This window comes from Zootoca vivipara, chromosome 6 (assembly GCF_963506605.1).
Source record: "Zootoca vivipara chromosome 6, rZooViv1.1, whole genome shotgun sequence".
NCBI classification, from domain to species: domain Eukaryota; kingdom Metazoa; phylum Chordata; class Lepidosauria; order Squamata; family Lacertidae; genus Zootoca; species Zootoca vivipara.
Window position 1 is genome coordinate 60,546,096 of NC_083281.1, and position 24,152 is coordinate 60,570,247.

Below are 24,152 nucleotides of genomic sequence, written 5' to 3' on the forward strand. Positions count from 1 at the left end.
GAAAGTGTCAGGGAAATGCATTGAAAAGTGTGGGGTGAAGGAATAATTAACACAAAGACATGTAAACACCCCACAAGCAACTCAGGATGAATGCTCATGGTCATTTCAGCCCCACAAACAAATCAGAATGAATGCTCAATGAAGATTGGATATGGTCTAATCTTTGCTTAAGCTTTGTATAAGCAAATACCGGTAGGATTGGAGGGGTCATATCTCACCAGCATCTCTAGATGTGGAAACCTCCTCTTTTTGAATGCTGTATTGCGGTCCTGATAGAAATTCCCCCTTTTATTGAAACAACAAACAAACTCTGGTGTGTTCTATGATAATGCACTTACGACTTACCATATCTACTTTGGTCCTTTTTAACTTTTTCTTTGTTCAAAAAGAAAGTTCAGAAGAAAAACAAGTTACCACAAAAAGAAAGAAAACAGCAGTACTCTTTGTTCTATCTGAGCTCTCTCTTACTTGCACTGAAAATATATACCGTAGCTCTTCTACTAAAACATCTTAACAATGTGCCCAATAACAGGCAATCATCAGCATCCTCTACCCACTCAATGACACTTAATGGCTCATCTGAGACACTGGGCTCTCTTTATTCTGACAAATCACTAAATCACAATTCAATGTGGCACATTTTATTTTGCTCAGAGAAAGTATGGCATCAAGTATGAATGACAGACCATGGGGAGAGTGAATAAGAATAAATTATCATTTTTCTCCAAAACACTAAAAATTGTGGAAGGCAAGGTCAGGGAAACTGATTGGAAATGGAAAGTGCACAGCTACCAATTAAACTATGGAATTCACTGTTGCAGGATGTTGTGATGGTCACTATGATATGGAAGATAAACTTGTGGAGGAGAGAGTTTAAACCTCTTTTCTATTTCTACAGATGATACACTACAGATAGTCACAGATTAACTGACTTGTTCTATATTTGTACATTTGATTAACTCTTAACTGCTAAATTATTTGCTTTGAAATAGCCCAGTGATTTGAGGTGGCAAAAATTCAAAGACGAAATGGGCTGTCCATCTTCAAGCAGGGGCAATGCAGTATGGGGTGGCCACTCCTAATAATGACACCTGAACTGCAAATGTACTTGTCTGCTGAGCAGTCTATGTACATCTGATGTACAAATGATTTGTGGGTTTGTGATAATCGTAAGTTTCTAGTCCTCCTGAATGAACAGGAAACTGCAAGTGGGATTGTACTATGCTTCCATCTTCTTCTGCCTAAGCCATTTAACAATTGAATGAGATATTGAAAGTTAATGTTCTATTGTACAGTGGTACCTCAGGTTAAGTACTTAATTGGTTCCAGAAGTCCATACTTAACCTGAAGTGTACTTAACCTGAAGCGAACTTTCCCATTGAAAGTAATGGAAAGTGAATTAATCCGTTCCAGACGGCTCTGCGGAGTACTTAACTTGAAAGTACTCAACCTGAAGCGTACTTAACCCGAGGTATGACTGTACAGTATTTTAAATCTCAGGTTTGAAGGGGTGGTAGGTGTTGATCTGGGTAATCAGCATGGTGACTTAAGCATATTGCTGAACTGCAGCTCCCATCATCCCTGATCATTGGCTGTGATGGTTGGGGCTGATGGGAGCTTGTAGGACCTGCCAGATGCTGTTGGACTCAGTGTCCACTTCTGATCTAGAGGAAACCTGCATGAAAATGTAAAGCATAACCAGGGAGTAGAGAAATAAATCCAGCACAGCTTCATTAATCAAGATAGTTGGTCTCATGGGGTTCTGCTGGTTACCCACCGAATCTGGGTGTATTCAGCATCCCTTAAATCTTGCAGCTGGTCCCCTTCAGATTCCTTATCACTCTCCACTAGCTCCAGCTTCTGAAGAGTGCTTTGGATGCTCTGGAAATGGAAAGGTGTGGCAATGGTTATCTTTCCAGCCAGTCTAAGGATGATTACAGAGGCATCCCTAGGGTCCCTTGTGCCCTTGTTAAGGAGCTGATAGGTTATTTTTTGCATGGTGCGACCCATGTCAGAGAACTGGGTTGGTAGTAAAGCTTCAAACCTCTCTGCCCACTCCACTGTCACCTACTTTCAGAATAAATTATTTTAGCTGCACCAAACTCATGTAGTCTTGTGGGGTGGGGACAAAAAAAATTGCTTCAGGGTCTGGATACAATTCCCCCCCCCCCCCCGGCTGGCGGTTAGCCACCCCTGGACTATAGTGCCAAGTGATGGCTGCATGTCTGCCATTTCCTTAGTAGACGACTGAAGCGATAGACCAAGCTTCAGGACTTCCTTCTGCAAATTACTGGCAATACAGGGAATGTGGAGTCATCTACCAGCAGTATGAAGTAGTTTACCACCAGTGTGTTATAGTGGACAGAGTGCTGTACAAGGACTGGTGAGACCCAAGTTCAATTCTTCACTTCCTGTGCAATCTTAACCATGTTTACTCAGCAAAGTAACTGGTTTTTGAATCAAAGCTCACTTATTACAGTAATAACTCTGCTTTATCACCTGTGTGGACCATGGGAGCGCAGCAGATTGACTTGTTGTCGTAGTGTCTGGTCTTGCCTCATGGAAGGTTCCAGAAGCGATGTGTATTTTTGTTCTGAAATCCTAGCAAGGCAAGAAATCCTATTTAGGGCAATTATCACACAGCCAAATTTTGTTAGCAATCCCTACCCGGAGGCCTGAAAATGATGCATGTGTGATATAACAAAGGTGCTACAATGATCAATAGGCATTAGTGATCTGGCCTCTGCCAATACACTGACTAATTAAAGTAAAATGGTGTGACTGGGTAACCAAGGTGATACAGTATCTCTTCACAGTTAGCTGCTTGGAGCCTGCCTGTTTTGCCTTCCTAGTAAGGAGAACAACTGTAATGCAGCTTTCATCAACCAGGTACCCCCACCCAAACTGTTTTGAACTATTATTCCCACCTGCCATGCAGGCTTCGGTTGATGGGACCAAAACATCTGGAGGGCAACAGGCTGGTGAATGCTGCTGCAACGTGTCAGTAACAAGATGGCTGTCACTCCAGTCCTAGGTGGTGTGGCCTACTTGCCACTGAGGGGCTAATCCTGTGCACACAATTAGTGCTGATGTCTGAATACGCCAGGCAATGCATACATGCAATTTATTTTGTTTTTAGGCTGCTTGCACACTGTGATAATACCTTTGCAAAGCACCACCCCCTGCACACAAAGCAAAGGATTATGGGATTATGGGAATTGTAGTTTACTCCTCACAAATTGTAGTTTACTCCTCACAAAGCTACAAGTCGCAACATACAAGTCGCAGAATCCCTAACAATTGATAGTTCCTAGAATTTTCTTGCTTGTGGGAATGTGCTTTTACAGTAATGTGTTTTAAAAGTATGGCATGTGTGTACAAACTTTTCGTAACAGTTTAGCTTTCTGTTTGCCAAAGCTTGAGGAATGAACTTTCAGTCACAAAACCCCAATTTGCAGTCTGAAGAGGTATATATATATATAGGCCAGGTATATGTTTGTTTATTTATTTCCCTCAGTGAAAACTAGGCTTCTCCTGCTTCCTTATGACACTGAGCATATTCACAGTGGTGGGGAGGAAGAGGGGTGAGGCCTTCTCAGAGAGGCCTAGCAGTTCCTCTTCAGAGGGAGCAGGGCCTATGGCCTCCTAGATCGGCCCTCCTAGATTATAGGATTCTAAATCAAAAGATAGCTAGCAATTTTTAATTTACTCTGTTATGAGTGAATTTCATTTTTGTATTATTTCACAGGTTCAGCTACCTCCAGATCTTTCTCTGCATCATAGCTTTCAAGGGTTTGGAAGGCATTGGAATAGACCTCTAGGGCTTTTGCATGGAAGGTCATCTCAATGGTGACAAAGTCCAAGAAGATCTTCTGTAATGAAAGGAGACAGCACATTTTGACGTTATCCTCAACTTGGTTTGTGAAGCCCCCCCACAAAGTGACCTTGCTGGGTGAGGAATCTTGAGACCTCAACTACAGAAAGTGCTGGTTTTCTCTTCTTTTGAACAGGCTGGGGTAAGCCATTTTATAAATGCACTTTCCCCTCCTCTTAAGGCGTTTGAGTCTCGTTGTTTAACAGAAAATTGGAAGTAAAAAAATTAATCACAATGGAATTCTTGCTTAAAGTAGTCATATTATTTGGGTTGATACAGCCACTTCAGAAGTATGGAAGGTAAAGTAAATAAATGGCAAAAGATGTAAGAGCTTCTATCCAGTGCTTTTTTAATGGGGGTACTCAAGGGTATGCAGTACTGGCACTTTCCCCTCCAATTGTTAAAAGTGGCATTTACGGTAACAACCTTAAGGTGAGTACTGTACCAGCACCTGAAAAAAAAGCACTGTTTATATCCGTTTCATGCATTTTTTGCAAGCTTACTGGAACAATCTAATAGATCTAATACTCTCTGGAGAGAATAATGCATATTCCATTTTCAGTTTAGCTTTTCAATTCATTTTCAATTTGTGTAACTTGAACATTGGCAAGATTTAAAACTTCATTTCTGGCAAAGGGGAAAGGTAATTAGCAGCCCACTAATCCTTTGTCTGTGAAAATAACAGACTTGATTTTGGTTGCCAAGGTTTTTGGACCCCATGGGCACATTTGGAAATTTGAGAGTCTGTTGTGGGCACCACCCACTCCAGTTGCTTATCTTCTCCCAGTGCCAGGTTTACCCTCTCCTAGGGAGACAGGAAGTGAGAAAGTGTATGCGTGCACATGCATTGATTCTACTGGATCTGATTATTACTGAGACTCCTTGGGAAAGTTTACCATATTTGCTCTTCCATGGAGTCTGGGTAAAAGTTGGATCAAGCAGACTTAAAATGGATCCTCTTGAATTTGCACTATCAAAGTAAAACATCAAGTTTTACGGTAAAACTCTCAGATAGGGTGTTTACTAGCACTATTGAAATATTTATCTATGGCACAGGTCCTCATAGATCTTCATGATTTTTTACATAGGATGACACAGCAAAACCACTAACAATTTACAGTAGCTACATAGACAACAAAGGCTCTTGTTATTTAATTGTGGTTTTGAAGGGATTCCTTAAATAATTATGAGGATCCAAGTTTTTGTGCCACGGCAATGCTGGAAAACATCAGTTCTGTGATTTTTATGGTTCTGTCAATGTAGACAGATGTGATTTGTTGGTGGATGGGAAGTGTGTGGAAAAAGTACCGTATGCAGTTTCAAGTGAATCCATTTTACTGGACCGAACATGCATGTTTTTTGTATGCATATGTGCACCATCTCTCTCTCCCTCTCCCTCTCTCTCTCTCTCTCTCTCTCTCTCTCTCTCTCTCTCTCTCTCTCTCTCCTCCCTGTCTGTCTCTGACACGCTTTCCTGATTTCTGTGGCACCCCACCTTCTTCCCTCTGGCTTCTTATTTTTCTTCCTCCCTCCAGCTATTCCCCAGATCACTTACCTTTCCTTCCAACCCTCTCAGTTGCACTGCTTTCTAATCATCTGCTCAGGTGCTGACCTGAGCCTTGAAAAGTTCATAGAGCTGTCACTTTTTCAACTTTCTTCTTCAGCTCTATATATTGTTCAAGGAGGGAAAGGGGTAACCATACTTGTCACCTTATGTCAGAGGTGGCAATGGGTGTGTCTGTGTTCAGCTCAGGAATTTAGTGGGCAACAGGGCAAACCTCTGGTTTGCTATTGGCAACCCCTGGGGATAGATTATAAAATGGGAGTGAAAGAGGTTGTGCCACACTTCTATGTTTTCAAACCTTATTTTGCCAGATCAAAAATTTAACCATACTCAAAACATTGTCATTACCTTTAAACCAGGATGACAAACCTTTGGCCCTCCAGATGTTCCAGGAGAACAATTCCCATAATAATCACTGACCATGCTGACTGGGAGTTGGGAGTCCACAGGTGCTCTATTCCTGATTTAAACTTTCCATTTAAATTAATAAGTGTTATCATAGATTTCCCTCCTTTTCTGTGACACCAGAGTAATTTGCATTCCACATCACTATATTATGTTTCATTCTTATATTAATTCCAGAATGTGATTGAAATAGAGTAGAAATAAATAGTTCTTCCCAGCCTGGGTGATAAAGGTGGTGGTCACAATCCTATGAGCTTTTGAGAAAAGGAGTTGAAAGATTAGGAGGGCTTTTCTGAAAGAAAACCCATTTCCCCCAAATAATCATCTTTGTTGCTCTCAACAACTGTGGTACTGACATGTTAAAGTTCATCTCTGACTTATGCAGATTTCCCACTAAGTTTGATGATAATAATAATAATGATGATTTAAAATTAAAAAATTGTCCAGTAGCACCTTAGAGACCAACTAAGTTTGTTCTAGGTATAAGCTTTCCTATGCATGCACACTTCTTCAGATACACTTTTAATTTTTTAATTTTTTATTTCGACTGCGTCAGACCACCATGGCTACCACCTGAATCTAAAAGAATAATGATGATGATAATGATAATAATAATAATGATAATAATAATAATAATAATTTGTTTATACCCCGCCCATCTGGCTGGGCTTCCTCCCAAGTATATGGACATAGAATTGCAACCTTAAGCCTCTCATGTTATGATTACCCACTAAGAAGTCCTTATTACCTGAATATCTTTTAGCTTTTGCTTCTGAAACTCATCCATGGTCTCTTCAAGCTGTTGTGTAGTTCGGTTCGCATCGACAGAGGCTTTATGTACTTGAGACTCTGCCTAGGCGAAGACAGGAGCGTAATGTTAAGCTATGAGGCTGTGGTTTAAGTATCCTACCTTTTAATCCGTGTCTCACAGACAGAGGATCTTTAGGCAGATGCACACCATACATTTAAAGCATATCCAACAAACATGACTTCCCTCAATCCTGTGAACTATAGTTTCCCCTGATCTACAATTCCCAGCACTCTAACAAACTACAGTTCCTCAGATTCTTTGGCCCCAGGACACTGCCCCAGTGATGCTGAATTTCATTGTATCTTTTGTTGTAGTTGGTCTTGGCAGCTTCCATCAGTTTAGCTAATGCTTTAAATGTGCATTGGATATACTTTAAATGTATTGTGTGATCTGCCCTGCTAGTGAAACGGGGAATCATGGCCATGCGTTCTGTTGTGGGAATTGCCAAGGAAAAGTTGCTTTCTGCAAACCTTATGGTCATCACTGTTAATAACTTTGAAGCACATTATTATTATTTAAATTTATACCCTAACCTTCCTCCCAGATGAGCCCAGGGTGGCATTCACTTATTAAGGATGTAAATTAATTCTTCATTTATATGCGCATTGGGCTATGCTTTAGGAAATCCAAAACTTACATTGCTGCACCAAGGTGTGTGAATGTGTGTGATTGCAGTAAAATAAAAAAATTCCTTCAGTAGCACCTTAAAGACCAACTAAGTTTTTATTTTTATTTTTATTTTTAGTTGGTCTTTAAGGTGCTACTGAAGGAATTTTTTTTATTTTGCTTCGACTCAGACCAACATGGCTACCTACCTGTGATTGCAGTGTGAAAGATCCCTCTAGCAGGTAACACTGGAAGGCAGTGAATAGATAAGGGGCTTAGCTTTGCATTGCAGGGAGAGGTTGATTTGTAGGGCAAAAGAAAGTAAAAAGAATTAATGCTGAACTGTTCCCAATGTAGGAAAACAAGCCTTCGGCCTTATCCTGAGGAACATACGTCTCCTGTGGAATCTGTTTCCGGAAGCATCTGCTTCAAGTTGCTTCATGGTAAGATCAGTCCCAACAGATTTTGGTAGCACCAACTCCTCTTTCCCAAAGTATTCAAAGTAGATTTACGACAAGAAGTGCTATTTAAGATACAGTTGTAAACAAGTGGTGTGTGACTTCTGGACCAGCAGAGCACAGTGAGTCACTCTTGCTTATCAGGAAGGCATTCACTCAGATGAGCGACGCCTGACAGGATAAATGTATCACTCTCCATGGACACTGATGTATATTTATTTGCAAGGTGACAATTCTGCCAAAGTTTTGCAAGGGCTTAAGTAATTTTTATTCACTCTCTTTTTAAGCGACCTCCCCCCCCTGATTCAGGGAGAATAGAAGCTTGACCTTTGTGTATAAAATATCCTACTGTGAATGCTTTGGAGTTTTGCCAGATTTGGCAGAGCATAATTATAGGGCCCTGTCTCACTGATTGCAGCATAATATAAATATAGGGAAATAATTTGTGTTGCATGGGTCATGAGAATCTGCGCATGTCATCTTAAATGCATTTCATTTACTGTTGGAGTACAACTGAAATCTGCTCCACCAACATTTTAAGATTGCAGTGGCATAAATATTTCCGAGTCCTGGCCTATGAGAATTAGTACACGTCATAGATACCACTGTAAAATGTAAAATAGGATGTCCCTTCAAAATTACTTCAGCAGCCATGAATTCACTAGGGGCCCTTAAGCATGTTTACCACCCTACCTACAATATGGTACCTACTTTATTAGGCTTTTGTAAAGATTATTGGGGAAATGTACATACACACATGTATGGGGCAGGGAAAAGCCAGTTTTTCAGGGAAGAACCCAACAATGCTTTTTGTTTATTGGAGAGGATTAAAAGTGTGATTTACCATTGTGAAGTCTGAAGCTGTCCAGTGCACTCTGTTATTTCTGGTCAATGTAATTCTGCTTCATGTATGGGCTGGGCCTGAGTCCTTTGAACTGGCTGGGTGCATTTCTTGATATGGATGGAGATTCATTTCTCTGTCTTCTGTTATTTGTGCACGATAAGTTGTGAGCAAATGAAGCTGGATCAAGATCCATGCTTTTTGTTGGTGGTGCTGCAGGCATTGAGCTGAGAGTCACAATATATATCTTGTGTGTGTGTCAGTCCCTAATCCCTGTGAAATCAGGGGAACTATTTACAAATACATGTGAAGTCTGAAATGTAAAACTCTGCTCTAGTGTGCTTCTCAAAGCAGACTGAAGTCAAGAGCAAATGCTATAGTGTAAGAACTTACCCAGAAGTAGTTCCAGCAGAATGCCAGTGCTTAAACTGATGGTGTGAATGCTCTTAATGTTGCACTTGTGGCCAACTTTTCTAGAGCAACTGGGGAATGGCCGCTGTGGGTGCCAGTGTTCATACCGGTACTTATGCCTTCACTTCAACTTGCATGTTAACGTTCACACAGTGGTGATCTACTCCCTTACCTGTGACTGAGTATAAGAGTCAAGGGGAAAAAATCAAAAGGGGAGCAAAGAAATACCAGTTTGGGTTGTTGGTGCCTTCTTGACTGAGCCACTGCTAAAAGAACACAAGAAGAGTCTGGCTGTTGGATCAGGCCAGAGGCTCATCTATTTCAGCACTTTGTTCTCACATTGACCAACCGCATACCCCAATGGGAAGCCTGTAAGCAGACACTTTCTTCAGTCTTCAAAAAAACAAACCAGACTGTTTTTAGAAACACAGTTACAGTATTCCCAGACTGTTCATCAGAAAGGACAAGACTTTGTGACATATGGGACACAGGAGGCAGGATCCTGAGCAGGATCTCAAGCTAGAGGCTATTGAAGAGGATAAATTTCACATACAGGCAACTCTCCAATTGCAGGGTGTTTGCGTTCCTGCCCCACCCCCATGTGTTGGTGGAGTGTGCATAAGCCCACATGGTTCTGCCCCCGCCCTGCCCCTATGTTTGGGCCACTTCTGGATCTGGGGTGATGAGCATGTGTGCGGTCGTGCGTCAATCTTTACAAGCTGGATACACATGACTTGCCTGGATACCCTCTGGTCCCTCTTTAAGCCATCATAATACTTGTTATAAAAGTGGTTTCTGGAGTGGTAGTCCTGTTTGCCTGTTGCAGCAAAAGCAGAAGTGTCTTATGGCACCCTAAAGACTTCCCACTTAAATTTTTAGTCTTTAATGTGCCACAAGACTCTTTGTCCATGTACAGGCAGGTTTTGCTAGTGGTTTGTGTTGAGAGAGGCCCATGTTCAGTTTCAGCACCAGAGGGCAGTCAGATCCATTAGTAGATCACAGAAACTGTGGCATTGAGGAGGGAAAGGAAGGGGTATGGGGAGTGAGACATCAATATCTCCTACTGTGCATGTATTATAATTTACTCTGGCTCCAGTGTTTGAAGCTGAACATATGTAGCATAGCATTAGCCACAATGCGTATGCATCCTGTAGTCTCTTGAGAATATTACTGTTTGGTGTTTCCCCCCCTCAATCCAGCTTCCATCCAGTTTCAAAACATGCTAGAGGTAAGCTGAGTGTGTACGTTTGAGAGACAGCCATTGAGCATGCACAGTTTATAGTGCATGCACAGATGACAGCTTTACTGAATAGGAGTTTGGCAGGGTTACAGGCATGAGGAAATAAATCAGGTAATGTGCATCAAGTGAAGATACTCCTGCTTCCTCTCCGATGTATACAGACTATGCTACCTCTATATTGCACACATGACACTCTTGGCATGACCCAGGGGATCAGGCATTATAGTTGTTCACACCCATTTTCTGGAAGATCTCTGCTGGCAAGAGACAACTAGTTGGTGTGTTTCTATATAACCTTCTAAAGAGCTCTCTGAGGGGCAGGATAGGCAAAGTAAGTCTAGGAGCTCAACATATGGCAGGTGGGGGGACATGCAAGCTCCTTTGTGTCTTCCCTTCTTCTGGTGTCAGACATTCCATCAAGCTGTTATCAGAGAGATGGGAAACAGGGCTATTCCATCAGCTCTTCTGAGACACCAGCACCATTTGGCTCTTTCCTCAACTGTCACCTGGTAGCTCTGCCTTCTATCAAGCTCTAACAAAGGAAGAGATGAGACCCTTTTAAGTCGAATAATGGGATAAAATGCTTCAAATAAAGAGATTCTGCCAAATGTTCAACAAGCTGCTGGACTCTGCTAAATGGCTGTGGGCCTTGAGTCCATAAGTTTGAGAATTTGGTAATAGGGTAGGAAGGAGGATGCAGTTTAATCTTTTCAGTTTAAATGTGCAGGATTGTCTCCTGGAAGAAACAGCTTATTGCCCCACACAATCTTCTGTGTGCCTCCTGGAGGGAGAGCTCTTCTACCTCCCTGCAATATTGCTCCACAGCTGCCTCTGGCATCTTTCTGTCTTTCCCTTGTTTTATGGCTGCTCTCTCAGCAGTTGAGTTTAGCACAGCAGGGATTAAGAGAATGTCAAGTCTCCTCTCCTCCCCTTGAGAATCTTCCTGAGGATTTTGCTGCTGAGAGCTTCTCCCTTTGGAAGAAAAGGGATAGTTTTTGAAGAAGTTCCTGATTAAAATATCTTTTGCCAAGGGAAGGAGGAAAAAAAGGAGGGAAATCTTTTTTTGAGCTGTCTGGATTATGGTGTTTAGCTTCTTTCACCAACACAGGACTTATTTCCCCTTTGGGTGAATGTTTCATGAAATAAGAGGACTCACATTTATCTCTGATATTTTAAACATACTAATGCTAGGAAGCTATTTGGATATTTAGATTAGAATACCAGACCCTTAAGGAATTAGGTGGCAAATCTGGGCCCCTGGGAATAATGAAGACTAGTGAATTGGGTTTGCTGCAGTGTGCCTGCACTCAGACAGATCTAAGGCTGCATACACACCATACATTTAAAACACATTTAAAGTACATGGCTTTCCACAAAGAAACCTGGGAACTCTTGTTTGTTCCTCATAGAGCTACAATTCTAAAATTTCTTAACAAATGGTGGGTGGGTGCGGTGATGGGGGAGGGGTTGTACCTGTGGTGGGAGACACGTCATGCTCCTTCTAGGGTTTTTTTGTCCACCTTTGGTTCCCACTCTGCACTAAGCTTTCTCCTGTGGCTCCTAGAAGCTGTCAGCATGCAACAGTGGCCACATCCAAGGAAACAGCTTTAACTGGCCTGTTAAACCAGTTGAGGGTAGCCAATGGGTCTCAAACCCTCTGTGAGTTAGAGACTTCTTCCTGCATGCAAAGACAGGCTCCAGCTGATTGTGGACGAGACCAATGGTGGGTCCAATGGTCAAGAAGGCAGTTTCTGCACAAGCTGTAGAGGGAAGTGAGGGACAGAAGGGGCTTGTTAAACTGGGAATGTGGCTCTTCTAGAAGAAGGAAAACTCTGATCCTAAACCTCTGCTTCCTTGTGGGATATCTTCTGGAGAAGAAAAGGCTAAGGAGTAAATCTTACACAAATCCAGACCAGAGTCTCTAAGATGGTTGGATGGCGCCTTGTACGTCTCCTTCCTGCAACTCCAGCAGCCAAGCTGGTGTCAAATATATTGCTCTGCTTTCCTTTGGACTACATCAGTAGTCTGGGCAGCCCAAGTCCTCCATACACAGTGCCCAGGCTTGCATCAGAGTGGTCACTTCAGTGCTGCCAGCATAGCGATTTCATAGAATCATAGAGTTGGAAGAGACCACAAGGGCCATCCAGTCCAACCCCCTGCCAAGCAGGATTTGACCCCCAGATCCTCACTGCATGGTCTCTTGAGACAGATGGATGCCAACAACAAAGCAAGGTAACAAATGACAGTTCCCAGGATCCTTTGGGGGAAGTAATGTGCTTTATAAGTATGATGTGTACATAGCCTAAATCAAAAGGTCCTTGGGGAGAATCTAAGGTGCTGATGCTCTAGCCCTCTTAAGATGGCACTGATTACTCAGTGGTGACAGGCCCTCTGCACATGTGCGGGGGCTTTCTCATCTTTGTGAAGTAAATAAATTCCAGGGTGCAGCCTAGCATAGCAACAGACTCAAGGCACAAATTTTTCCATGCCCTTACTAAAAGGTATGTCCAGGGGTCATGTGTTTTTATCTCCAATTTCATGTTTGCAGCTCTGTGACAAGGAAGTAAGCGGGCAGTGCAGGGTGTGTGTGCTTTCAAAACCTATGCTTGTTATCTGAGCATTATTCATACTATTTTCATCTCATCGGGGCCCCAGTTCCCTCTCCAGAGAGCCGATTGTGAGCCTGCAACAATCTATTTTGCTTTTCCTTATTCAAGGAGATGGTTTTCCCTGTGTATGTCTGTTTCCAATAGGTTTCATTGAATTCCACTGCTTTGTGGAACGCTCTGAAGGAAACCTCGCTGTAATAAAAGCCACCCATGCCTTCCTGATCTAGCTGCATTAAGAAGGCCGGAACTCTGCAGTACTGGGGAGCCAGTACTGCTTTTGCAGGAGTAGGGAAGAGATTTAAGCAGCAACATGCTGACAAGGATACAATCATCTGTCGGTCGGATGGTGACTTCTGTCGGATCTTCTCCAACTTCTCTAGCTGCTTTATTTCATTGTTTCGGGCATTGTTGAATTTCTTAATCTCGGCCTGTTTAATGTAGCAAAATACAACAATTTTATTAGTATGTTTTAAATTTTAAAAAGCCCTCACATTATAAAATATCAGAGCATTGTTCAAAAAAGCAAAACTAAGTATGAAATATACAACAAAAATAATACAGTTAACAGTTCAAAACCAGAGAATGCTCAGTTGACCATAATTAAAAATTTCATTAAGATAAAGCTTAGGGAAATATAAGGTCTTAAGTATGCATCCGAAAGAACTGATTGTGGGAGCTTGTCTCATCTCATGTGTTAATGTATTTAATGTTAAATAGGCCACAACTCTGGAAACCCTACAATTGCTGGACAGAAGGCAAATATAGGAGTCCTTGGTACCACCAGGGGTGGTTCTGTGCCATGGGGTATAAGGGGTGAGATATTGTCTAAAATAGCTACAGTATCTCTCAATTTGTTTAGGGCTTTGTAAACAAGTAGACACCTTGAACCTGGCTTGGTAGCTTATGGCAGTCAGTGCAGCTGCTTCGACAAAGGTGTAACATGTTGATGACTGTTAGCTCCAGGCAGCAACCTCACAGCAGCATTTACCAGTCAAAGCTAATAGAAGCAGCTTCCTCTGTTCCTACACCTGCTTCTGAATGAGCTTGTGTCCCAGTTTAGAAAGTCGTTGCAGTTTCACAGTGAACTTGGTGTGGGGTTGTCTTTTAAAATAAATTATTTGCTTACCCTAGTTTGCTTGATGAGCATCCCATACATCTTCAGAGGTGCAATAACCTTCACCTCCAGTCTCTCCACCTAATGTAGAAAGCAGGACAAGCATAAGGAAATGCACATTTTAAGCATTGCTACAGTGGCAACCATGGTACACCTTTGGGGTTTTTTTATTTGTTTTTATTATGTTATGTATTTTATGCTGTATATCACCTTGTGTTGTTCACATGAGGGGTGGTATATAAATTAATAATAACAATAATAATAAACAGGTTGCACCTGTTTGATCCCTGCCAGTTATGCAGTTAATGAAAACACAGTTCTTCTGTCACTTAAAGTAAAATCTTAGTTCGAGAGGATGTCTGTGTTTGTCTGTTGTAGCGAAGAGTCTTTAAGGTCTACAAGAATCTTTTCTCTGATCTTACCACAGAATGGATATTACTCTTACTCTTATTCTACGCACATCCATTGCTGTGGATTTAGGTTGTCAAGGTCAGCTTTTTACCTCTGCCTGTCTGTAATCCTGCACCTTTGCCAGTTCCTCAGCAAAGTTTTTCACAGTGGTCCGCAGCTCAGGATTCTCTGTGTTTCCATAGTCAATGAGCTGCTTGACCAGCAAGTCTGACTTGTCTCGAAGCTTTGCAGTCTTGCGTGTGTAAGCAGCCATCAGAATGCAGAATTTCCCAAAATATTTCTCTGCATTGGTGACTATATTCTCCATTTTCTTCACTTGGGTGTCTCTGGAAAAGGGAAACAAGTTCCTGCTTTTTTATTTATTTAAGACTATGCACACAATTACCCTGTTTACTTCATCTTCAGTGTGCTCCCACTGCTGGTGTTTGAAGCTGAGTAAACATGATGTTAGCTATAATCCACATGTATCCTGCAGCTTCCATCCAGTTTGAAAATGTAAGCTACAGTTAAGCTGGCATGTGTACATTTGAGAGACAGCTGTTGTACATGTGCAGATTCATTTTATTTAATATATATCCTGTATTTCTCCCAAATTGGGGTTCAAGAGCTTATGGCCTTCTAAAAACATCATTTTAAAATACAAACTAAAAAAAAAACCCTACCAGTTTTAAAAATAGTTAAAATACAATAAAAACACATTTGTAACCAACATTAAAATACCAATTGCCCTGATAACGGTCCAGTTGTCAACATCATCTGAAAAGGGCAGTATTTGCCTGTATGTGGAAAGATAACAAAGAGGGAACCAGTCTAACCTCTCTTGGGAGGCAATTCCACAGTACAGGAGCAGCTGCAGAAAAGGCTCTCTCTCATGTCACCACCAGCTCTGCCTCTGATGTTAGTTGGACCAAAAAAAGGTACTCACTCCCCTGAGGATATTAGCACCCAGGATAGAGCCCCCCAAAGTTGATGGGCATTGCTATTCAAATGGTGTGTGTGTGTGCCATGCCATATGATCATATATGCAGTGTTGGGCTCACCTGCCTCCACCCAATATTCTATTCAAGTTGGAACCCCTGGCACCAGGGGCGTAGCCAGGATCAAAACTAGGGGGGGGGGAGCCATGGTCGTTCAGGGGCGGGGCCAAGACATGGGAGGGGGGGGCACGAAGTGGGAACGTGGGCGGGGCTACAGGGCCAGCGGGCCCGGCGACATTGTGGCAGCGGCGGCCACCTTGTGCTTCTGGGGCTGGCAGCGGCGGCGGCTACCCTGCTTGGCTAGAGAGGACAGGAGGGTTGGGCAGGCGAGAGGGGGTGGCAGGGCGGGCGAGAGCAAGGCAAGGCACGGCCGCAGTCACGACGGCTCTGAGGCGTTGCTGCATATCAGCATAATATTTCAACCATGTCGTGGGTTCAAGCCCCACCTTAGGAAAAAATTCCTGCATTGCAGGGGGTTGGACTAGATGACCCTTGTGGTCCCTTCCGACTACAATTATATGATTCTATTGATATATTACCATAGCATATGCATCATTCTGCTTTCTTGAATTGTCCTACTCCTAGGCATAGCAGCCAACTCCTAGAGGCCTAGGTGCCTCTCCCCCCGCCCCCGTTACTGGTAAATACCGTATTTGAAAGAGTCATCCCCCCATGTTGATGGGCTTTCTATGTGGGGCTTATCTGCCCCCCCCCCAGTATTTTATTAAGGATGGAAGAGGGAGGGAAGGAAGGAAGGAATAAATAAATAAATAAATAAATAAAGAGAGAGAGAGGGATAACTCATATTTGTGGGTGCCTCTGGGTGACGCTGTGATGCTGGAACTCTGCAGCAAGAGGAAGATACTAGTACACCTGTACAGGAGCCTTGTAAGCAGCTTTCTCTCTGCTTTCTCTAGCAGGCACGTCCAACAGGTAGATTGTGATCTACCAGTAGATCACTGGATGTCTGTGGTAGATCACTGCTAGATCACTGGCACCCTTAAAAAAGCTCACCCAAAATTTTCCTCCTCCCTAAAAAAAGCTGAACTATGACCTGAAGCCCTAAACAAAAATGGGACTCCCTCCCTCCTAAAAGAAGCTCAACAAGTTTGACCTAAACCCCCCAAAACAGGGCTTCCCTTCCTTTAAAAAACTCAACAGCTTTGACCTGAACCCCCCAAAAGGGGGTAGATCACTCCCAGTTTTTAACTCTGTGAGTAGATCAGAGTCTCTTGGGAGGTGGCCACCCCTGATTTACAGTATACAGATGCAGGAGGAGGGGCAGACTGAAACACCACTGCTTTTTTATAAACATCACTGTGTCTATCAAAGCTACAGCCCCCCTTTTTCTTATTCACTTCCTTTTAGCCTTGCAGAGCCACCTTAGTCAAATTGAATCCTCTGCACCCTCATTAAATAGCCAATAGAACTCTTAATGCGATCCCTGAATGCTCATTAACAACTCCCACTGAAGAACAATAGGGTGAAGTGGTGAGATATCAAATCTTGCCTGGGGATATCTGCTCCATTGTCTTAACTGCTTAACTACCGGTAGCCACTTTGCTTTATTTATTTGATGTGTTTTTGTTACAGCTGTGTCTGTTCCCACCCGCCCGCCCGCCCCCCAGCAAGCGGTGACCGAGCTGCTCTCGCTAAAGCAAAGCCCTTTCCACTTCAGTTTTTGGAGGGGAAAAGTGCTGGTTATGGTCTGTAAAATACATTAATGTTTTGCTTCTGGGGGGCAGCTGCCCCCCGCCTATGCCCATGCCTGGCACTCAGACAGGAAGATATGATCTTTCAGTAACCTGGGCTCAAGCCAGAACAGCCCTTGCAAAGACGACAGCTTCATTAAATGTTTGGGTGTGAGGAAGTTGCAGGCCCCCAAAAACAAATTGTGCATCAGGTAAAAATGTCACCGCCCCCTCTCTGGTGTGCACAGCAAGTGCAGTGAGACTTAAAGTGCAGTGTGGGAAAATGAATTTGTTGTGCTGTAAGCTGTAGACATTGTGTTTCTCTTCTCCCTTCATTTTTTCTTCTTCTGGTGATGTCAAGGACTATCCCCTCTCACATTTACCTACCCATGTGCAGAGATTATTATTTGCAGCAGGCCCTCTTCAGGTGAGCTGAGTAACAGCCAGAGCAGGCAAAGACCTTTTTGTGTTGTGGTATCATATCTATGGACTTCTTTCCCAAGGGTGAGGCTTGTTTGGCACTGACACTCACATCTTCTTCTAACAGCATTTTTTAAAATATATATATATATATTCCCAGGCCTCTTTTTAAAAAAATTGTTTCCTTCTGTTGATTCCCTAGTTCTAGGTTTGTTGTCTTCTATCCCTCTTCTAACATGGCACAAAAAAATCTTAAGTAGGTGAGGTTTTCCTCAGCACTGCAGCTGCATGCTGGAGTTAGAGCTGCAAAAGCAGGGGGGCATTGAAGTAGATTAGAGGTAAGTTCCTCCTGCTCTGACCTTTTATTCTTAAATACTTCTCCCCTAGACATTCTTTCTCTCCCCCACATCCCCACTTCGCTATCATTCTTCCAAAGGTCTCAGGAAAGCTGACTGGCTTTAATTGAAGAACTTCTGTAAAGCATCTATTCAGTCTACCATTGGTGGATCTTTGTCATCAGGGCAAATGATTCCAGATACTGCAGAATTTACCAAAAGTAGTACTTGCTGCTGGTGTACAAGTGTTGCATGAAAAATTTGGGGAAGAGTCATAGTTCAGTGGGTAGAGCATCTGCTTCTCATGCAGGTTTCAGGTTCAATCCCTGGCATCTCCAGGTAGTAAATCTGTCTGAAACCCTAGACAACTGCTACCAGTCACTACAGAAAACACTGAGCTACATGGACTGTTGACCTGACAGTAAATGACAGCTTCCTGTCTCCCCCTGTACAAGCTGTCCTCTCCTGTGCGTTCATAGCTACCTCTTCTGATGTGTGCCTTCCTGTGCCTTCTATGCTTAGCTACTCCATGTTTCCTTAGCTACCTCCCCTCTTCCAAGCATGCTTGGCTACTTCCTCTGGTACATATTTTCCTATGCCCCCTGTGCTTACAGCCTTGTGCAAATTAATTGAAACAAAGCATGTTTTCTATCTTACTCGTAATCCTGTACTCAAAACAAACACAAAAAGTCAGTTGATCATTATGGTGTTGGAAGCCTGCAACCAATAGAAGGAATGATGCGCTCGCCACAATATATATATATATATATTTATATTAAAATAAAGTTTATTATAAATTTGAACATGTACAATAATTAAAATAAACCCAACTAAACAGGACAAGCATAGAGACAAAATCCCCCCTTCCCCCCTACCTCCAAAATCCCCCCTTCCCTCCCCTGCTCTTACCCCCAACCCTATTCCTTCACAACCTAAATTAGACTTATCTAAATTGTAAATATTTTCATCACACACACAATATTACAATTTTGGTCAGTTAGAAACGAAATCCAAATTGAAAATAGTGATGCAAAGTATTACAATACAATTAATATCCAAATAATCAAATTCTATCTTATCTTCTTAATCCTTGAGTCTTACTATCTCGGAAAGAGAATAAATATAGTCCACATATACCTTGAAACGAGAAATGTAATATCCATAAAATTAATCATTTTCCTTCTTATTTCTAGAATCCTACTACGTCGGAAAGAAGAGACGGTTTATCTATGTGTGTACTAAGATAAATGGTAAGTGATTCCCATTTCTTTAAATTATCCTTCACATTTGTTTCTTTCAATAATTCGTGTTTTCTTGCTAAATTATAATATAATATTAATTTTTGTAACCAATCCTCCTTCTTTGGAATCTCCTGTGATTTCCATGCTTTTGCCATTAAGAGTCTTGCTGAGGCTGTTGCGTAGCTCACTACACATCTATCATTCGGTTTTATGTCCTCTCCTAACATCCCTAATAAAAAAATTTCTGGTTGTTTCTTGAAAGAGTATTTCACAATTTTCTTTAACTCTTTATAGACTAGTTCCCAAAAGTCTTTAATGAGGTCACAGCTCCACCAGATATGAACGTATGTCCCAACTTCTTTACGGCATCTCCAGCAGATATTGCTTACATTTGGGTACATTTTAGCCAGTTTGGCCGGCGTTAAGTGCCATTGATTTTGCATTTTGAAAATATTCTCTATCAAATCATAATTTGGCGTAAATCTCGAATCTCTTTTCCATAATTGTTCCCATTTTTGCATACTTATTGTTTTTCCCAAATCCTGGCTCCATTTGATCATATAATTTTTTGTTAGCTCCTCTTCTGTTTCCCATTTTAATAATATCTGATATAAATTCGAAATATATTTGCCCTCCTTGTCAATTAAAATTTCCTCCAGGTACGATTTATTCTTTTCAAATCCCACTTTCTTATCCAATTGTAATCTCTGATTGATTTGGAAGTAATCTAACCACGTGTTTAAATGGTGTTTTATTTCTTTATATTCTCTTAATTTCAGCGTACCTTCCTTTTCTTCCAGGAGCATACGGTATGTGGGCCATGTGTTATTCATATTACGTCTCCTCACCGCCAATAGTTCGGCTGGAGAGAGCCACCAGGGGGTTTTAGGTTCAAAAAATCTCCTATATTTTAACCAAACTTTAAATAAAGATTTTCTAATCATATGGAACATGAAAAAATTCTTCTTGTCTATCCTATCTTTCATCATGTAATAGTGCCAGCCGTGTCCTAGCCCGTCGCCTTCTAAGTCTAATAGATCCGAATTTTTTAAAACTACCCATTCTTTAATCCAGACTAGTGCCGCTGAATCATGAAAAATTTCCAAATCTGGGAGGCCGTATCCCCCTCTGTCCTTCTGATCTATCAGGATCTTGTATTTTATACGGGGTTTTTTCCCGTTCCATATGAACTCCGCAATGTCCCTTTTCCAATCCCTAAAATATTTCTCCATCCCCAACAATGGAAGGTTTTGAAAAAGGAAATTCATCTTGGGCACCACGCACATCTTAATGGCTGAGATTCTACCCATAAATGATAATTTTAATTTACTCCAAACGTCAAATTTCTTCCTAATTTGCTTCCAAGTTTCCGAATAGTTATCCTGAATCAGGTCGATTGCTTTTGTTGTCATCTCAATTCCTAAATATTTCATTTTTTTACTAATTTTGAGTTTTGTGATTTCTTGCAGCAATTTTTCCTCATTTACCTCAAGATTTTTGACTAACAATTTTGTCTTATTGTAATTTATTTTCAAGCCGGCCAATTCCCCGTATTCTTCTATCAAGCGGATGGCGCTGGGAATGCTTGTAATTGGGTCCTCTGATGTTATTATAATATCGTCGGCAAAGGCCTTTACTTTATAACTTTTATTGCCCACCACAATTCCTTTAATTTCATCGCTTTTCCTAATTGTGTTTAATAAAATTTCGAGCGTAATAATAAATAAGATGGGGGACAGAGGACACCCTTGTCTTGTCCCCCTTGTGATGTTAATTTTGTTAGTGAACTTTCCATTTATAATTAATTTAGCATTTTGGGAATTGTAAATGGCCTTTATTGCCCTTTCTAATTTGTCCCCCATTTTTACCTCTTCTAACAATCTTAGCATAAAGTCCCAGGCCACCCTGTCAAAGGCCTTTTCCGCGTCCACGGACAGAATTGCGGCTTGTTTGTCTCTTCTGTTTTCTAAAAGTTCTATAATATTTATAATGTTTCTTATGTTGTCTTTGGCGAATCTGCCTTTCACAAAGCCAACCTGATCTTTTTGTATTATATCTTCTAAAATGGGGGATAATCTATTCGCCAACAATTTAGCAAATATCTTGTAGTCGCTATTCAGAAGCGAGATTGGTCTAAAGTCGTTCGGAGTTGGGATTTCTAGCTTTGATTTTGGGATTAAGATTATTTGCGCTTCTTCCCATGAATGCGGGATAGTACCTTTTTCCAAAATTAAATTAAATAAATCTTTCAAAGGAGCCAACATTACTTCATCCAGAGTCTTATATAGTTCCGTCGGGAGGCCATCTGGGCCTGGGGCCTTGCCATTTTTCATCTTTTTAAGGGTCTCCTTTATTTCCTCTACTGTTATTTCCCTATTTAACGTTCTTAGCTTATCCGCTGGTATTGATGGCATATTATGCTTTTTAATAAATTCTTCTATTCTCTGTAAATTCGTACCATCTTTCTGATAAACCAATTCATAATGTTTCTGAAAAGCTTTCACAATCTCACTTAATTTTTCAAGAATTCTATCATTAGATTCAATCTTATTAATAATTTTCTCTTTTTGTCTCTTCTTTAGTTGCCACAATATATTGAGGTTCTAAGAAAGAGAGTTATTCCTGAGCTGGAAAAGAGGTATCCTGATGGTACTGGGATATTGCAACAGGACCTAGCCCCCTGTTACACATTGAAAGTGGTGAAGAAATTCATGGCAGAGCAGCAATACAGGTACTCGATTGGCCAGGGAATTCCCTGGATGTAAATCCCATTGAGAATTTATGGGCTATATGCAAAAGTCACCTCCATGCTGTAGACTGTACAACTATGGAGAAGCTCATTCAGGCGCTGATTCAAGTGTGGTACAGGGATTTGAAAATCAACAGTGATTGTTCGAAACTAGTAGACTCCATGCCAAACCGTGTTCATATGCTGCTTAAAAATAGCGGAGGTCATAGCTCTTACTAATGTACGTATATGTGAGTTTTGTACACGTATATGTGAGTTTCGTACAATAAACTACATTGTTTGTTTCAATTAATTTGCACAAGGGTGTAGTTACTACTATCCATGAACCTGTAGCTACCCCTCTGATGTATATCTTCCTACCCCAGTGCATACTTAGCGATACCTCTCATGCATATTTCATATACTTCTTTACATATTGTCTTGGGTCACTGTGCCTATGTAGCTTATCCCCCCCCTTTATAAGCTTATATCTCCCATACATACCGGTATTTACTTAAGCCTTGTACATTATCTCATGTGTATCTTCTTATACCCCTCATACTTACCAATCTATGTATCCACTGTGCATGTCTTGCTGGTGGAGGGGAGTGCTTTGCATTTTTTCTACCCTCTACCTTTCTTCTAAATCAGCCTCAAAAATCTTTCTGCACTCTTGCTTTTCTTCATATACTCCTGAACATGATTATTTCCCCTCTTTCTGTGAAATTAAGCCAAAGTACAACAGCATTCATACCTTGCAACTGTTGCTTGTCCTATTCATCCCTTTTCTGTTGCCTCCCTCTTTGTCAAAAATTAGCTTGTAATCTTGGGGCCAAGGCTTGTCTTTCTGATTTATGTTTTTCTGTATTGTGTCATATGTGCTGTTGTTGCTGCTGTGTTAATAATAATGCTGATGTTAATCACAAAAACTCCAGTCAGTTCCACTGCCACCCTGACTCATCATTTCCTGAACGTTCTGCACCTCAAAGAGCAGGTTTAAAATCAGTCTGCAAATGGGAACATTTTTAAAAAGAGCAAGCTAGTCTTTCTTACCGAGAGAGGATGATATTCATGTTTGCAGGAATCAGCTGGTCTTCAGAATATTTACAGCAATAACAGGGCTCTAGTGGAATTGAAGGAGCAGCTGTACTCTGAGCTCTGCTCAGGTGGCACTCCAGGCCTAGTTGGTATAGTAACCCTACCAACAAAGGCATTGCCCAGGGGAACAGGATGGGTGATGGTTTCCAAGGGTAACTGTTTCTTGGAGCAGGGTTATTTCTGGAGCCCAGCCCAGCTGAGTATTTGTTTAGACTAACATGCTCAATGTAACACTGCCTAGGGAATCAAATTACTTGTTTGTTTTGGTTCCATTATTTTCATTTGTTTTATTAATTATGGCAAATATTGTTCTGGTTTGGTTCTGATTCAGTTCAGATGAGACTCCCCCCCCCCAGATAATGAGATTATTGGGGAAATGAATGGTTTGGACCAGATTTCCATGCATCTCCAAGAGCATGGTTGGATTAGTTCTATAATTCAGTTGAATTTGTTGCACAAACCCACTAAACGGTATTTGTTTGTGTTTTTTAAATCTATACCCTGCTTTTCTTCAGAGAAAAAACCCAGTAACTGGCATTCAGTACCTGTGCTTTCCAGAAAGGGCTTCTTGAAAAGCAATGTGCTTTTGCCGGGCAGGCTTCCATGGAGAAGGCATTCCCCACAGTTGGAGCTACAACTGAAAAGGCCCTGCCTGTTGGAGGGCCCTTCCAAGCATCCTTTTTATTGTGCTTTCACAATGATTTATGCTCATGATGGCACCAGAGTGCTTATATGTGATTCCACTTTCAATACAGCTTCTACCTGGAAAACCATTGGGACAGACATACTGCTTTGTTTCTATTCAGTGCGTGTCTTGCACCTTCCTGCTGAAGTCCTTTAACTTTTCAGACCAATTGACTGACTGGGAGGTCTTGTGCAAGATACCCGCTTCCCAGCAGATTGGATGTTTTTGTGATAAAGAAGATAGCGGGAAAGTGCAGTGGAAAGTGTGGGATGACAATTGCTTTGACACAACATCATCTAACCTTCCCACAAACAAATCAGGGTGAATGCACATTAAATAGCCAGCCTCCTCTAATCTCCCTGCAAACAAATCAGGATGAATGGTCAACAAACAAGTCATCTGGAAGCACCCTGATGCAACAATAACCACCCTGATACGTACCATCATGAATACAAATAATCATGAATGTCCAATAAAAAGATGAGTGGAGGGGCCAAAAATGTATTGGGTCTGCATTGTTGAAAGAATATCATTAACGCTCAGACTACCATGACTTGCTTTCCTTGCTTTTAGATATTGCTTTCTTTTCTTCCAGCCTTTTCATAGTCTGGAATTAGAGGGTGCTTCCTGAGG

The 24,152-nt window shown here is 41.5% G+C and overlaps 1 protein-coding gene across 1 annotated transcript; it reads right to left on the minus strand.

Moving 5' to 3' along the window:
* Window positions 1–96: 96 nt before the first annotated feature.
* On the minus strand, window positions 97–22,924 carry CIBAR2 (CBY1 interacting BAR domain containing 2). The gene is made up of 9 exons (XM_035119485.2): window positions 22,790–22,924; window positions 14,436–14,670; window positions 13,946–14,014; window positions 13,146–13,247; window positions 9,143–9,148; window positions 6,592–6,696; window positions 3,759–3,872; window positions 2,500–2,601; window positions 97–1,881 (listed from the first exon to the last, which is right to left on the minus strand). Exons 1-9 carry the CDS (start codon window positions 22,807–22,809, stop codon window positions 1,753–1,755), a joined length of 882 nt encoding a protein of 293 aa, XP_034975376.2. The 5' UTR covers window positions 22,810–22,924; the 3' UTR covers window positions 97–1,752.
* Window positions 22,925–24,152: the final 1,228 nt, after the last annotated feature.

Coding starts and splice junctions, on each gene's coding strand:
- CIBAR2 (XM_035119485.2), bottom strand. CDS start 22,809: ATGAATATCATCCTCTCTCG. Junction 3,873..6,591: donor AAAAGCTAAAAGATATTCAG/GTAATAAGGACT, acceptor CTTTCATTACAG/AAGATCTTCTTGGACTTTGT. Junction 2,602..3,758: donor ATGCAGAGAAAGATCTGGAG/GTAGCTGAACCT, acceptor TTGCCTTGCTAG/GATTTCAGAACAAAAATACA.